Raw genomic sequence first — 12,708 nt, 5'->3', positions numbered from 1 at the left:
CCTCATTTAACAACTAATGAGGAAACCCTGTGATGGATTTTTGCTGTTTTCTGTAACTGTATAACCTTGTGTACACTGCAAAGAGAACAATAGCGGTGTTATTCAAATATATTCTCTAACTGTACTGAGATTTTACTAAATTACTACAAATTCTTTGCTAAATTACAAGTAAATTGAAATAAATTACTTTAAATTTTTTCTAAATGACTATAATAAATAACTATAAATGTGTAATAAATTACTATACATCAATTTGTAGTAAATGACTATGTATTCTCTTTCTGTCTTTCTTCTCTCCCTTCCATTTCCTGATATTGTTTCTAAGTAACAGCAGCATTCAGTCAGTGTGTCTGCTGGCCTGAGTCCTCAGTCTGCTCAGACCGGTCACCAGCCTGTCTCTGCGTCCGTCTCGTGTCTCTCTGCTGGCTGATTTCTCTCCTCTCTCATCATCACTGCTCTACTGCCCCCCCCCACCTCCACTTCCACTCTCCCAATTTCTCGGCGCTGTTGCCTCTTCGCTGTTGCTGCCTCTCTGCTTTATGTGTCTCGTGGGACGCTGCAGCCGGTCATGAACACCAAGCCCTCACTGCAAGGAAGGTCTGACCTTGTGAGGAACGGGGAGGCTCAGGAGATCCCCCCGCTGAGGAACTACCTCTGTCTCACTATGTTAACCTGTTTCTGCCCTGCATGGCCCATCAACATTGTGGCGCTGGTTTTTTCAGTGCTGGTGAGTTATGCAATACTGAAAGTTTGAGGCTCCTGCTTGCCTGCCTGGTTACTATTTATGAATAATTACAGTATAGGATACTTCAAGTGATGTTTGTATGAGGTTTGTATGAGTTACCTTCGGGCAGGGCATAGAGACCAGTCAACATGTGGCATGACATATGGATATGTAAATTAGGGGGGAGAGTGCTACTGTTGAGAAAAACACCAAAGACTGTGTGGGATGAAGGTTCATACATGTCAGATATGTCTGGATATAACATATTTAGTGAGTAATTTGTGTCTTTTTCATCAGCAAACATGTTTGTGTATAGTTACATATGTCAACCATAATGATCCAATTCAGATACAGAAATAGCCCCTTCACTTCTCTGAAAAACCTGGCTAAATATTAAACGAATGCCTCTGCTGATGTGTGCTAAGATAAAATGTACTCCCAGTTTATGGCCTATCTATGTGCCCAACCGTGTCCGTAACTGCTTGCATTCATTTTATCAGTGTTCAAAGCTGAAGAAGCCCAGCTTGTGGATATGGCTCTTCCTGTAGCTCTCTGGTTAACATTAATGTCCTGCCAGGATGAGCCAAAGTTTAAAGAAGTTGAAGCATTAGATAGGAGCAACACATTTAGATTTGCCTCAGGTCTTTGAGCTCCTTGAAGGGACAGAGTTGTTTTGTGTCGATGTGCCAACAGCAGCTGTTGCATCTTTGTAGCTGTGAGTAACAGGATGAGGCATTTAGGCAGAGCAGTCCTCTGTTTTTCATTGCTAATGAATTTATTTCAAATTTGAATTGGAGATAACAAGAAAGGCAAGTTCAAAGAGATAAATGTGGATCCAAAACAAGGCGGTGAATAATTTTTTTTTAAATGTTTGGAATAGATTTCCAGGAAAGACACATGCCTATGTCATGTGCAACTTGCTACTATGGGACTTGCTGTGTTATTGACAAGGAAGGTTGGACTCCAAAGCAACTTACACGAATGTACATCATCAGCACTGCTGCCTCCGTTGTGGTTAAATATCTTCAATTTGAATTTGACCTTTCACTCACCCCGTAGGCCCAAAACAGCTATGATGAACAGGACTATGATGGCTCCAAGCGGCTGGGTCGGAAAGCTCTCCATCTGGGAATCATTTCTTTTGTCATCGGTCTCATAATCATCACTGGATATATCATTGTGCACTTTACTATGGTACGGATAAACCACATATATGATGCAAAATTTAACAGAAGGATAGAAAGATTTCAAGTACCCTTTTCCTCCATAGCACGTGGTGTGATGTCTTGAGGAGGAAGAGGAGGTGGAAGTGGAGAAGAGGTGAACCTGTCATGGAGACATCAGCTCCATGGGATAAGGAGGAGCTGGTTCTTGGCTTCTATCATCAAGAGTTCCGCAGGTTTTTCAAGAGCTGAACACATCCCTGTCTCAGCTGCTGTGTGCATTATATTGCAATAAAACTTAGCAAGGTGACAGAAACGATGATACATAGGTCCCTATGAAAGAGGATCCTGCCAGTGCTTCCACTGATGAAAAACAAGACTAATGTGCTAATGTGCATTCTACTATGTTGTTCGAGTCTTGATATGGCACCATTGGCAATTCCAAGCAGAGGAATATTATGACTCATTGAAAAATAGCTCTGCTTCATTGTAAATGTCTTATGAAATAAAATGTTTTATTCTCACAAAACATGGTCTGGTAAACAAACCGGAACTGTAAACACAATCCAAAAAAAAAAAAAAGACTAAAAAAAGTTAGATATTATTGCTTTGAAAAAATGGTGAAATTAAAAAACTAGTTTTGAAATTCAGTTTTCATAACCTGAACTGACCATAGGTTGTTTTTTTTTTAACAATGGCACAATCCATATTTCTGAGGGGATCAACACAACCTATTGACCTTCAATATTGGTAGAAGCAATAGTATGACAAATACTGTGCAATATTCGCGGGTGTGCTTCCTGATACTGACTGGTCTCAGTTCACACCCATCTTTGACACCTGTTGCAATGTGTTAAGGCTGAGAGATTGTGTTACAAGGCTAAATTTAGAGCATATGAATATAATCTTTAAGCTGTGCAGTGATCCAGTTTATTAAATACAGAGAAAATAAAAGTTTAATCACCAACTTATCAGTGGGGAAGGTTTGCATAAATCTGCATAAAGCGTGTGTGAACCCTCTTTTCTTTTGTTTTTGACATTCTTTGTTTTTGACTTATTTTGAACTCAGCAAAAGTTCAGAAGATAGTTTATACGTTTAACTTGTACCAGGACACTTTGGGCCAAAGACTGATGAGTGACTTTGTAGTCATACTGTTGGAGCTGCAGCCATGTGTCTTGGACACTCATGTGAAAGGAGGAGCAGAGCTGTAAACTGATCGCCACCTGCTAGTGAGCAGGATGAGATGACCGGAAAAAAGCTGCTGGATGGCTGAGGGAAACCCAAATAATGTAGTGATGATGAGCTGGAAATATCAAAAAGAGTCCTCTACCTGTCTAATCACCAGGCTTCACCAGGTGAAATCTTCTTCATCATGTTAGGGAGTCTGAACGAACAATGTTCAAAGCCTCCTTTGCTGATGCGGCTGCTTGGAAAGGTCCCAGCTGAAGTGGGAGGTCTGTTTTGTTTGGTTAGGCCCTGGGGGCCCCATCTGGCAAACCCACGGACAACTCAAGCAGGGGAGTCAGGGCCCTGTTCTCTGTCAGGGCTGGAGCACTGCTGACCTTCACTGAGGACAGAGCAGTGGAGGGAATGGGTGAAGGAACTGCTGACCCATCCGACACACTCTCTCTCTCTCTGGAGTAGGCAGAGTTCAAGGACTGAGGGAAAGCCTTGTTCACCTCTCTAGAGGACCACCTGGTGGACCAGCTCTCTAATGTCAGGCAACATGGGACGGATCACGCACAACCAGTCTACATGCGTTTTGTAAACTTTGACACTTGAGGTTTTAGCTCCATGCATACCAGGAGCTGGACTGTGAAGCAGTTTTTAAAGAGAATCAGAATACACCAAGAACACACTACGCAGATCACATATTTGACCTGAGATCGCCTCACGATCCCCCAAGCGAGAGCTAGAGGAAGTGGCTAGGACTGGGACATTGACCTGGACCCAGATAAGTGGCAGAAAGCGAACGTATAGATGGACAAATTCTTATAAAGAGTTTAATATTTTTGTGATTTCAACGAAGGTTCCATGCAGCGTTACAAATGAATGCATGACAGGGTGAAGCAATAGAAAACTTTTCAATGGGCTCTTATGTGTCAGTTGTTGAACTACCTCCTGTTGCTGTTCTAGACATAAGCTGGATCTGAATGGGTCCTGTGTGTGCCTGGCACCAAGGGTCAACTATTCAGAGAGAATCCATGGGAATGTAGTAAAGCTCTGGAAAGAACTAATGACTTATTTTTATATCATGACCAATCACAGGTCAGTTTTCTGCAGAGACGTTGTCTAAAATGACATAATTGTGGTTGAGGAAATATGGTAAAGTTGGGGGAAAATTGAAAACAAACGTTCATGCGGTTGCTTTGGTGTTGAGGCTGACTGAACTGTCAAATTGCCAGTGATACCAGCTCACTGATAATCAGCTGAACTGTCTTTTGCACGTGAAGTTTAGCTGCAATTTGAATTCGCCGATAAGTTTCTTCTCTTTGTCTTTTAAGAGCTTAACCCAGTAGGAAGAAAATGCAAACAAAACCCATGTTACAAAATGTAATCTTATCAATTTCATTGTTATTATCGGATTATTATCAGTATTGTAAGGTAGCTAAACCAGCAGTCATTTTAAAGGTCTTCTAAAGTAAATAGTGCCATTAATATTAGGACTCTGATTGGATTGTAGACCCCAACGGTGTTTAGAATCCTGAGTACAATTTTCCAATAGCTTTAATCTTCCGTTTGTGGCTGCAGTTAAATAAAGTAGTGAAACACTGTAGTGTTATTAACTGGAATTAAATGATGACATGGCACTTATTGGGACAAAAAAAACAAAAACCAAACACCTAATCCGGCTGAAATGGTGATTCTGTGTACTCCAGCGCTCTCTAACCCTGAGAGGAAAAGGGTAACCTCACCTGACACTGGAATACCGATGACTCTCTGTTTTCTAGTTTGAGTGTTTACAGTTACAGGCTTTAGATACGTGAATTAGGTGGAACCTGATAGTCGTGAGAACGTCTCTGAGAAATCAGATGTGACATGGAACAAGGACACTCTTTTGCTGAGCTGCAGAAATCTTAAAGAGGCTTTCGTGGCTGTCTGCTTTTACAGGCTATAAGGACACAAAATACACTTCAAAATAAAATCACAAATCAATCAGCCGAAAAGACGTATTCATGTTCAAGATACATTTTGAAGTACCCCAGAAACATCCTGGCCACAAACGATTCAGAGAAAATGTCCTGTAGGTTTTGGCTTGTGGTGAATCAGTGTTTCCTAAACAGTTGCCAAGAAGTCAAAGTAATTATTTGAGTGGCTTTTAGAGGCCTGGAAATGTATTATGCAGCAAAAGGAAAAAAAAAAAAAAAAGGACCTTATTTTATTTTATGATGAGAGGTCGGACATTTTTGGTCGTTGCAACGCGTCGTTTACATGAAACCACGCAGTTGGCGACAAGCGGGTTAAACTTCAACTCGCCCTGAGCTCGAGGACGGGAGGCGGAAGAGGTGTGCTTTCTTTCTTCACTACACACACGCGCGCACACGCACACACACACACACACACATGCACACACACGCACACACAGACTGGAGTTTCAAACCAAAAGGCGAAAACGAACCTAGTACGTCTGGGCGCAGGGGATTACAGAAAGAAATAGAGGTAGGTCAGAGAAACAGGACATAAGTGGCCGCTCATCTGCTATGAAGCCGTGGGACGGTCAACGCTGCTCCGCCTCACGGTGGGTTTTTCTTTTTTCTTTTTTTCTTTTCAGTTCAAGAGGAAAACTCCAGTTCAAAGACGGAAACAACAACGACGCGGACTCCGGACGATTTCTACAGCCAGAAAGCACCAGCAGATGTAGATCGGACCAGAGAGCTCCGTGTGCTCAGACTGCAGCCACCCGAACCTCGTCGGAGAAGACTCAGGTTGGCATTGTGGTGTTGCTGTGGTGTGGTTGCATGCTCTTACCAGTGAACAACCCCCATTGTTTTCATTTACTCATTTTGCAAGGGGCCACCTCGTAGCACTACTTACAGAGGGGGCCTTTTTCGGTCAGTCCAGGGGCCACTGTGGGGCCCCTGGTGGTCTCTGCCCTGTATGGCCCCAGAACACGAAGAGGTGCCGACTTGAACTCGGTGTGTGTCTCGCAGTGGTTGATGCCAGCAGGATGGGGAACAGCAGCAGCGACAGGTCCAGCGGGGGTCAGGGTGAGAGGTCGTACAGAGATGGACAGCAAGGGGGGAAAGAGGCACGTCCCAACATCCTGATGGACAGCACAGAGGACGCAGATCTTTTCCAGAGGGACGATCCAAAGGTATAGTGAGAGGTTTATACCAGGGCTGGTGTCATACAGTCATACTGTAGACTTTATGTAATGAAATCAAATGGCCTTTTAATAATTTACAAATCCAATGTTTTGGACTATCCATTTAACATGAAACCCTTAAGGATGTATTTTCCTCAGTCCTCCTTTTTAGATTGATTTTCATGGGATAGGAAATCCCTCATGTTGAATATTTAATAAACCTGAACCAAAACATTTTTCTCAAAATAACATTTATTTGTTACATCAGCTAATGTGACTGATGGATTCAGGTGCTGGTGAGAACCTCTGCCATCTGAAACTGGAGAACCAGCTGCCCAAGGACATTGTGTTTGCATTCTGTACATCTTTGAGAAAATCAAATTTGTCAGAGAGCAAACATGGGTCTTACAAAGAGTATAATTTGGTTCTCATTAATTCCTTGCAATAAAAGGTTTGCTGTTCAAAAACCAACTTTAAAGTCCTGAAAGCATTACAGTAAAGTGTTAAGAAAACAGTCCCACCTTTGGTGTTTGTCAAAAAAAAAACTTTAAAGTCCTGAAAGCATTACAGTAAAGTGTTAAGAAAACAGTCCCACCTTTGTGCAGTGCACAACTACAATGTAACAGAAAATAAGGGCAACTAAATGTTCACACTGATGGATAACACATTTCAAGCAAGTTTGAAGTCACTGAAAATTGATTTTCACATTAAAAGGAAGGAAATAAACCAAAAAACATTTGGTACGCTTTGTAAAATGGTTGGCAGTAATATAAAATGGTTGCTAAAGGGCAAAAACATGCAAAAACACTGTCACAATCCATTCAAAACCCCCTTGGAAAAACGTAATAGTTGCAACAGGAAATACTGAAGAGATATAGCAAATAAAATTAAAATATTGAAGTATCAGATAATAAAATATTAATCCTTATTTTGCTATGACTTTAGTAGACTGTAGTCACCCAAACAAAATTTTGATGATTTTATACAATATGAAAACATACTTTATATATATACATTTGAAAAACAGTTATATGTAGTAGAAAGTAAGTGCAAATTTATTTTCACATGGTATATTGCTCTATGATGGTAAAGCTATAAATACATACATTTCAGATGGATGTGAGAATATGAACAAGAATACTAAATTACAGCATTTACTGTATGCAGGATGTTGAAAATATTTGGCATAAATTAAGACAAGGCCATATATTTGCATTTTGTATGTAAATCATACAGTCAAAAAAATATTCGTGTCATCTATCAATTATATTGAATTGGCAGGTTCAATTCTCATTGACTCATATGAAGAGGATGCACAAAACAAAATGTATCTCAGAGAGTTTGCATAAAACATACTGTACACTTTTCAAAAGCACACAAACGCATGAACCAGTCGACTCAATCCTCAGCTCCCTCCCAGCTGGTCATTCAGTCAGGAAGCGCTGTGTTGCGGTGCAGGGGCCGAGGGAGCTCTCGTTAACATGGCAACAATCGTTTGATATCACGCTGTCTAGGCTCCACAAGAAATACAGGAGTTTCTGGCCTGGCAGCAAGACATGGAGAGTGACAGCAAAAGCCCAACACAGGCCCGGCCGACCGTGTTCCGATGGTCGGGGGGCGCCAAAGAGGTCTTTGTGTCCGGCTCTTTTAACAACTGGGCCACCAAGATCCCACTCAACAGAAGGTAGTTTGACTCGCGCAGGGCACTTCACAAGATCGTGCCTCCTTTAGCTGTGGCCTTTGATGAAAGTGTGACACATGGCTGTCTCTCCAACCCAGTCAGAAAAATTTCGTGGCTCTAGTGGACCTGCCAGAGGGAGAGCACCAGTACAAGTTTTGTGTAGACGGTCAGTGGACTCTGGATCCGACTGGGGTGAGTGAAAACCTAAATTGTAGAGGTAAAAGTATCATTGATGTGCTCTTATTTTTCCCGCCACTACAGAAGCCTAGTCTATGCTCACAAGTGTCGGTATCAAATTTGTGTTTGCACTCTCTCCCAGGCTGTGATGACGTCTAAAACCGGAACAGTCAATAACGTTATCCAGGTGAAGAGAACCGACTTTGAAGTGTTTGATGCCCTCAGGATCGACTCAGAGGATTCTGCAGACATTTCAGGTACCGGAACCTGCATTAATTCATTAACAGCTACTTTCAGGTAATTTCGCGTGGCCCTATTTTCTGATGTAAAGCTGTACTGAAATGGTGTCATGTGATCCCTCTCTCCAAGACTTGTCCAGCTCCCCTCCCGGCCCCTACCAACAGGACGCATATGTGACCAAACCGGAAGAAAAGATCAGACACCCTCCTATTTTGCCCCCGCACCTGCTGCAAGTGCTGCTCAACAAGGACACAGGTGTCTGTGTAAGTACAGGTCCGATGCTGTAATACACACTTGTCTTAATGATTGGCACTGCTCTACAAAGCTTTTACGGCAGCGTACAGTTTAGTGAGATCCGCCCTCTCTCTGAATCTTCATCAGTGTGATCCGACGCTGCTCCCGGAGCCCAACCATGTGATGCTCAATCACCTGTACGCCCTCTCCATCAAGGTAACAAATCCTCGGCTCACATGTTTGCTTTGTTTTTAATGTTGTCCCTCACAGTGAAATCAGGTGAAAAGTTATGGATCCACCCCCTCCGTCTGTCAGACAAAATATCTAAATACCTAATGGATTCTGATCAAACTGTTGGACATACACGGGTGATTGGTTACCATAAAGGGACATAAGCATTATGTGCAACATCTCATGCACATGACATACAGTACGCATAAAATGCTGGACAACATATGATAATGCTGTGCCTCAAATTTGTACTGCCAATAATCACAATCATTTTAACACTTTTCCTATGTAATCTTGGAAAAAGTCAAACAATTTCGCCTTGAATGGTGTAAACATCTGCATTAAGCCTCATTTGTATCTAAATACTCTTCTTGTCATTGTGTTTTAGGATGGGGTGATGGTTCTCAGTGCAACACACCGATACAAAAAGAAGTATGTGACCACTCTTCTGTACAAACCAATATAATCCACAGAGCCATGATGCAGCCTCGTATATTGGAATCATGATACGTCCGGTTGTTTTACACAGCTGCTACTTGGACTGTTTTGTTAAAACTGAACCTAAATATCTTCCTGTTATCGATGAAAAAGATTTGTTTTGTTTTTTTACCATCCTGTAATCGCATATTTTGAAAATGTTGTGCATATTTTAGATGCTACACAGTGATTGTGCTTTATGATGAGGCCATAACTGAAACCTAAAGCTTCGCTCTTTATGATCAGTCAGTGTCAAACGGAAGCAAATAATTAGGACCGAAAAAGGGTCAAGGGAGACTTTCATTGTAACCTCACTCAGTCCAGATGTGTAAACAGATGATGTTGATGTTGGCTGAGCACACTTAACTAAAACTTAACTTAAAGTTTTGTTAAGTAAACTTAAAAAACTTAGACCAATCAGCCACAATATTAAAACAGTAATACGTGTGTGTGTGTGTGTGTGTATGTATGCATATGTATACATATATTCACATATACATATATATGTGTGTATGTGTGTATGTATGTATATACATACACATACATATATATATATATATATATATATATGCCTTTGTACAAACTTCTACAGACTTCTTTTACATCAGGTTTTATTTAAAAATTATAAAGAAATTAAAACTTTGAAAATATTGCAAATCCATCATTTCTCTTGTACTTTTTTGGGAAGTTGTATAACTCAGTTGGCACAGTGGACTTTGGAATCCAGGTTCTTGTTTTCAGGGTTGTATGTGGCCTGAGCAAAACAGTGAGCTGCCACCTGATCACACTCGCACACGGCAGCCTGGCACTTGCTGTTGGTAGCTGCAGAGACAGGTGACAGCAAAACGTGACGCACACTTTAAACACACAAACAGTCTGGTTACGTACTCTAAATGGCAGCGTGAAGGTTCTCCGCGGAGCCAGGAGAGCATTTGTCTGTAGTGGAGGCATTCTCAACTGGGAATCAAACCTCGATCCCTGGCTGTGTAATGCCTATACATAGCTGTTTAAATACAGTAATCCGTTACCTAAACACAGGGCAATAAATGCAGCCTTGTCTGATTTATTTTGTTTACAGTAAAGCTACAGAATACCTCCAGTGCTGTACTTTCAACCAACCAAAAATTGTGTGAAAGATCGTAGAACTTAGAAAAGTAATCAAAAAAAACTTGAATGCCTTTTTTACATTAAATTGTGGCAACTAAACATTTCAGTAAACCTCCTCCGACTACAGTACACAGCAAGTGTCCGAAGATCAGCACTTCATATCCTTAGGAAAATACTGGATATTTTTGTTGCTGCAGAGTCAGTTTTAAATTTAAAAACTGGACCTCTGTATTGTAAAACTTTGACCAGTGTCATCCAGGAACATTTCAAATGTAAGTCCTTGAATTTCAGTCAAGGAAGAGTTTGAAAGTCACTGACAACAGCATGAATTTGATGTCTAAATGATTGTGTCACTTTCAGTGAGTCCCAGTCACAGTCTTACCTGAGCAGGCCACTTGTTGTTTTGAGCAGGTGAAATCATAAACACGGATGTAGGGAAGGTCAGCAATGGCTGTGCATCCAGGAGTCTTTCGGCTTTTTTTATAGCATTTATCGTGAATTTTACAGCACCTGAGAATACAGGAGGAAAGGGTGCATGAGAAAATCAAACGTTTCTTTTCTTTTGAAGATGACGACTGAGAAACACAATTGGAGAATGACAGCGTCCTACAGGTCTACTTCGTCTCGAGGGGTTCCACTTCCCCCAAAGCCGCACCAGCAGCCGTAATTGTTGTAGTCCAGAGGGTTAACACCGGGCTGGACACACTGGATCATCTTCCCAAACTGCCATAAGGCCTTGGGCAGCAGAGCACCACTGGCCATACAAACTGTCAGAGAGATGTACGACAGACAAATACAAAAAAGGAGTATCCTAATACAAAAGATACAAATATGATTGACAGTCATAGTACTCTGGTAGAATAAAAAACATATTAAAGAGCATTTATATAGATGGACCCTTCACAATAAGTGTTAGAGTAAAGGACTGATAGATGTTGATTTTTTTTTTTTTTTTTTTTTTTCCAGTCTTACCAGTGAGAAGCAGCAGCAGCAGAGGAGCTGTCACGTTCATGGCTACAGACAAAACAATCAGAGATTTGGGGACAGCCTGCTCTTATAGGACAGGGGCTGTGAGAAAACTAGAGATATGAGGGAAACAAGGGGGTGGGAGCTTTAGATGAGGAGCTACTCGTCGAGGCTTTGTAATGTCGTCAGTGTGATCAGCCCGTAAGGCCTGTGCATTTTATTTTTACTTTTACTCCAGTGGTGGAGTGTAATCACATTCGCTCCATCACTGCACTTCAGCAGAAGACTGAGGTACTTGTACTTGTAGGAATTGTATTTCATGCTACATTACACTTGAACGCTACAAAAATTCAAGGGCAAATATTGTTCTTTTTACTTCTAAACATTTATCTGACAGCTCTAGTTACTATTTGCCTTACATATTACGATTTATTACGACATATGATTAGTTTAGAAAATATGATCCACTGTTATAGATTACACTGCCAAACAAAATATGAAATTGGTAAAAAAAAGAAATAGCTCCACCTCAGCAAACTAGCAGCAAAATGCTTCTTCCTCATTGATGCATGGATAGTATAACACTTACAGCGGCATTTTTCTGCATTATGAGTATTTTTACTTCTGATACCTGAAGTACATTTTGCTGATAATACTTACTTTTACTTAGTGGACACTTTCGAGGCAGGACTATCACTTGTAGTGGAGTATTTTTATATCGCAGCACTGCTACATTTACTCGAGTGTATCTCTGAGAAGAGGAAGTAAAAAGAAAACACGAACAAAGAGACTGACTTCGTATTTTTCATCCTCATTTACATGTAACTAATTCTGCGTCTCTTTAGCATGACTCCCAGGGAGCAAGGAGTGTCTTCCCATTTTCTCCGGTTGTACCCTAAATGTCAAGTGTCCTGGTCGAGTGGCTGTTTTACACCTGACCATCAGTGGTGAAGTGCGTCTGAGTCCTCTTAGAAAGAAGACGACGACTGCACAGTTTATTGTGCATTGGCATGTGGCTTGATGTTCATAGTATTGAAATAGAAAGGATAATGAGTTTCGAATATTTTGACGTAACTAAAATGATGACGACTCCTCAGGGTTGTGTTGAGCCCTGAGTGCTAAATAGCTCTGGTTAAATGAACGATCCCTTGTTCATCCTGTCAGTAGCTGAAGCTCTCAGTCAAATAGAGTCGGTTCCCACACACTGTAGGAGAAGGAATTTTCAAGGATATCCACAGGAAATACAACATATTTGTGATCTCAGTCAGTTTGTGTGCCTCCCACAAACCCTTCAAAACCCCACACACTGCACTCATTTCTTCTCCCCTCACAGGTTAGTCAGTATTGACATGTTTTTTCTTTGATCCCTAATCAAATGTTCCCTAATCTATGTGTACATGT

General features: G+C 41.2%; 3 protein-coding genes across 6 annotated transcripts; 2 read left to right on the top strand and 1 right to left on the bottom strand.

Moving 5' to 3' along the window:
* Window positions 1–568: 568 nt before the first annotated feature.
* Window positions 569–2,014, top strand: LOC120804974 (transmembrane protein 233). The gene is made up of 2 exons (XM_040154731.1): window positions 569–727; window positions 1,784–2,014. Exons 1-2 carry the CDS (start codon window positions 569–571, stop codon window positions 2,012–2,014), a joined length of 390 nt encoding a protein of 129 aa, XP_040010665.1.
* A 3,297-nt stretch (window positions 2,015–5,311) lies between these two features.
* prkab1b (protein kinase, AMP-activated, beta 1 non-catalytic subunit, b) lies at window positions 5,312–9,865 on the top strand. 2 transcript variants are annotated; one of them, XM_040156143.1, is made up of 9 exons: window positions 5,312–5,394; window positions 5,661–5,814; window positions 6,040–6,203; window positions 7,709–7,878; window positions 7,974–8,067; window positions 8,195–8,309; window positions 8,422–8,555; window positions 8,674–8,742; window positions 9,146–9,865. In XM_040156143.1, exons 3-9 carry the CDS (start codon window positions 6,057–6,059, stop codon window positions 9,221–9,223), a joined length of 807 nt encoding a protein of 268 aa, XP_040012077.1. In that variant the 5' UTR covers window positions 5,312–5,394; window positions 5,661–5,814; window positions 6,040–6,056; the 3' UTR covers window positions 9,224–9,865. The 2 variants fall into 2 exon arrangements, with proteins under 2 accessions (XP_040012077.1, XP_040012076.1); XM_040156142.1 differs by lacking the exon at window positions 5,312–5,394 and adding an exon at window positions 5,432–5,548.
* pla2g1b (phospholipase A2, group IB (pancreas)) lies at window positions 9,829–12,092 on the bottom strand. Of its 3 annotated transcripts, none has more exons than XM_040156145.1 (5): window positions 11,968–12,092; window positions 11,314–11,355; window positions 10,952–11,108; window positions 10,724–10,851; window positions 9,829–10,056 (listed from the first exon to the last, which is right to left on the bottom strand). In XM_040156145.1, exons 2-5 carry the CDS (start codon window positions 11,351–11,353, stop codon window positions 9,932–9,934), a joined length of 450 nt encoding a protein of 149 aa, XP_040012079.1. In that variant the 5' UTR covers window positions 11,354–11,355; window positions 11,968–12,092; the 3' UTR covers window positions 9,829–9,931. The 3 variants fall into 3 exon arrangements, with proteins under 3 accessions (XP_040012079.1, XP_040012078.1, XP_040012080.1); XM_040156144.1 differs by having other exon boundaries at window positions 11,314–11,420; window positions 11,968–12,091; XM_040156146.1 differs by lacking the exon at window positions 11,314–11,355.
* Window positions 12,093–12,708: the final 616 nt, after the last annotated feature.

The sequence above is a fragment of the Xiphias gladius genome, chromosome 19 (assembly GCF_016859285.1).
Source record: "Xiphias gladius isolate SHS-SW01 ecotype Sanya breed wild chromosome 19, ASM1685928v1, whole genome shotgun sequence".
NCBI classification, from domain to species: domain Eukaryota; kingdom Metazoa; phylum Chordata; class Actinopteri; order Istiophoriformes; family Xiphiidae; genus Xiphias; species Xiphias gladius.
This window is presented reverse-complemented; position numbering and strand designations above follow the sequence as displayed.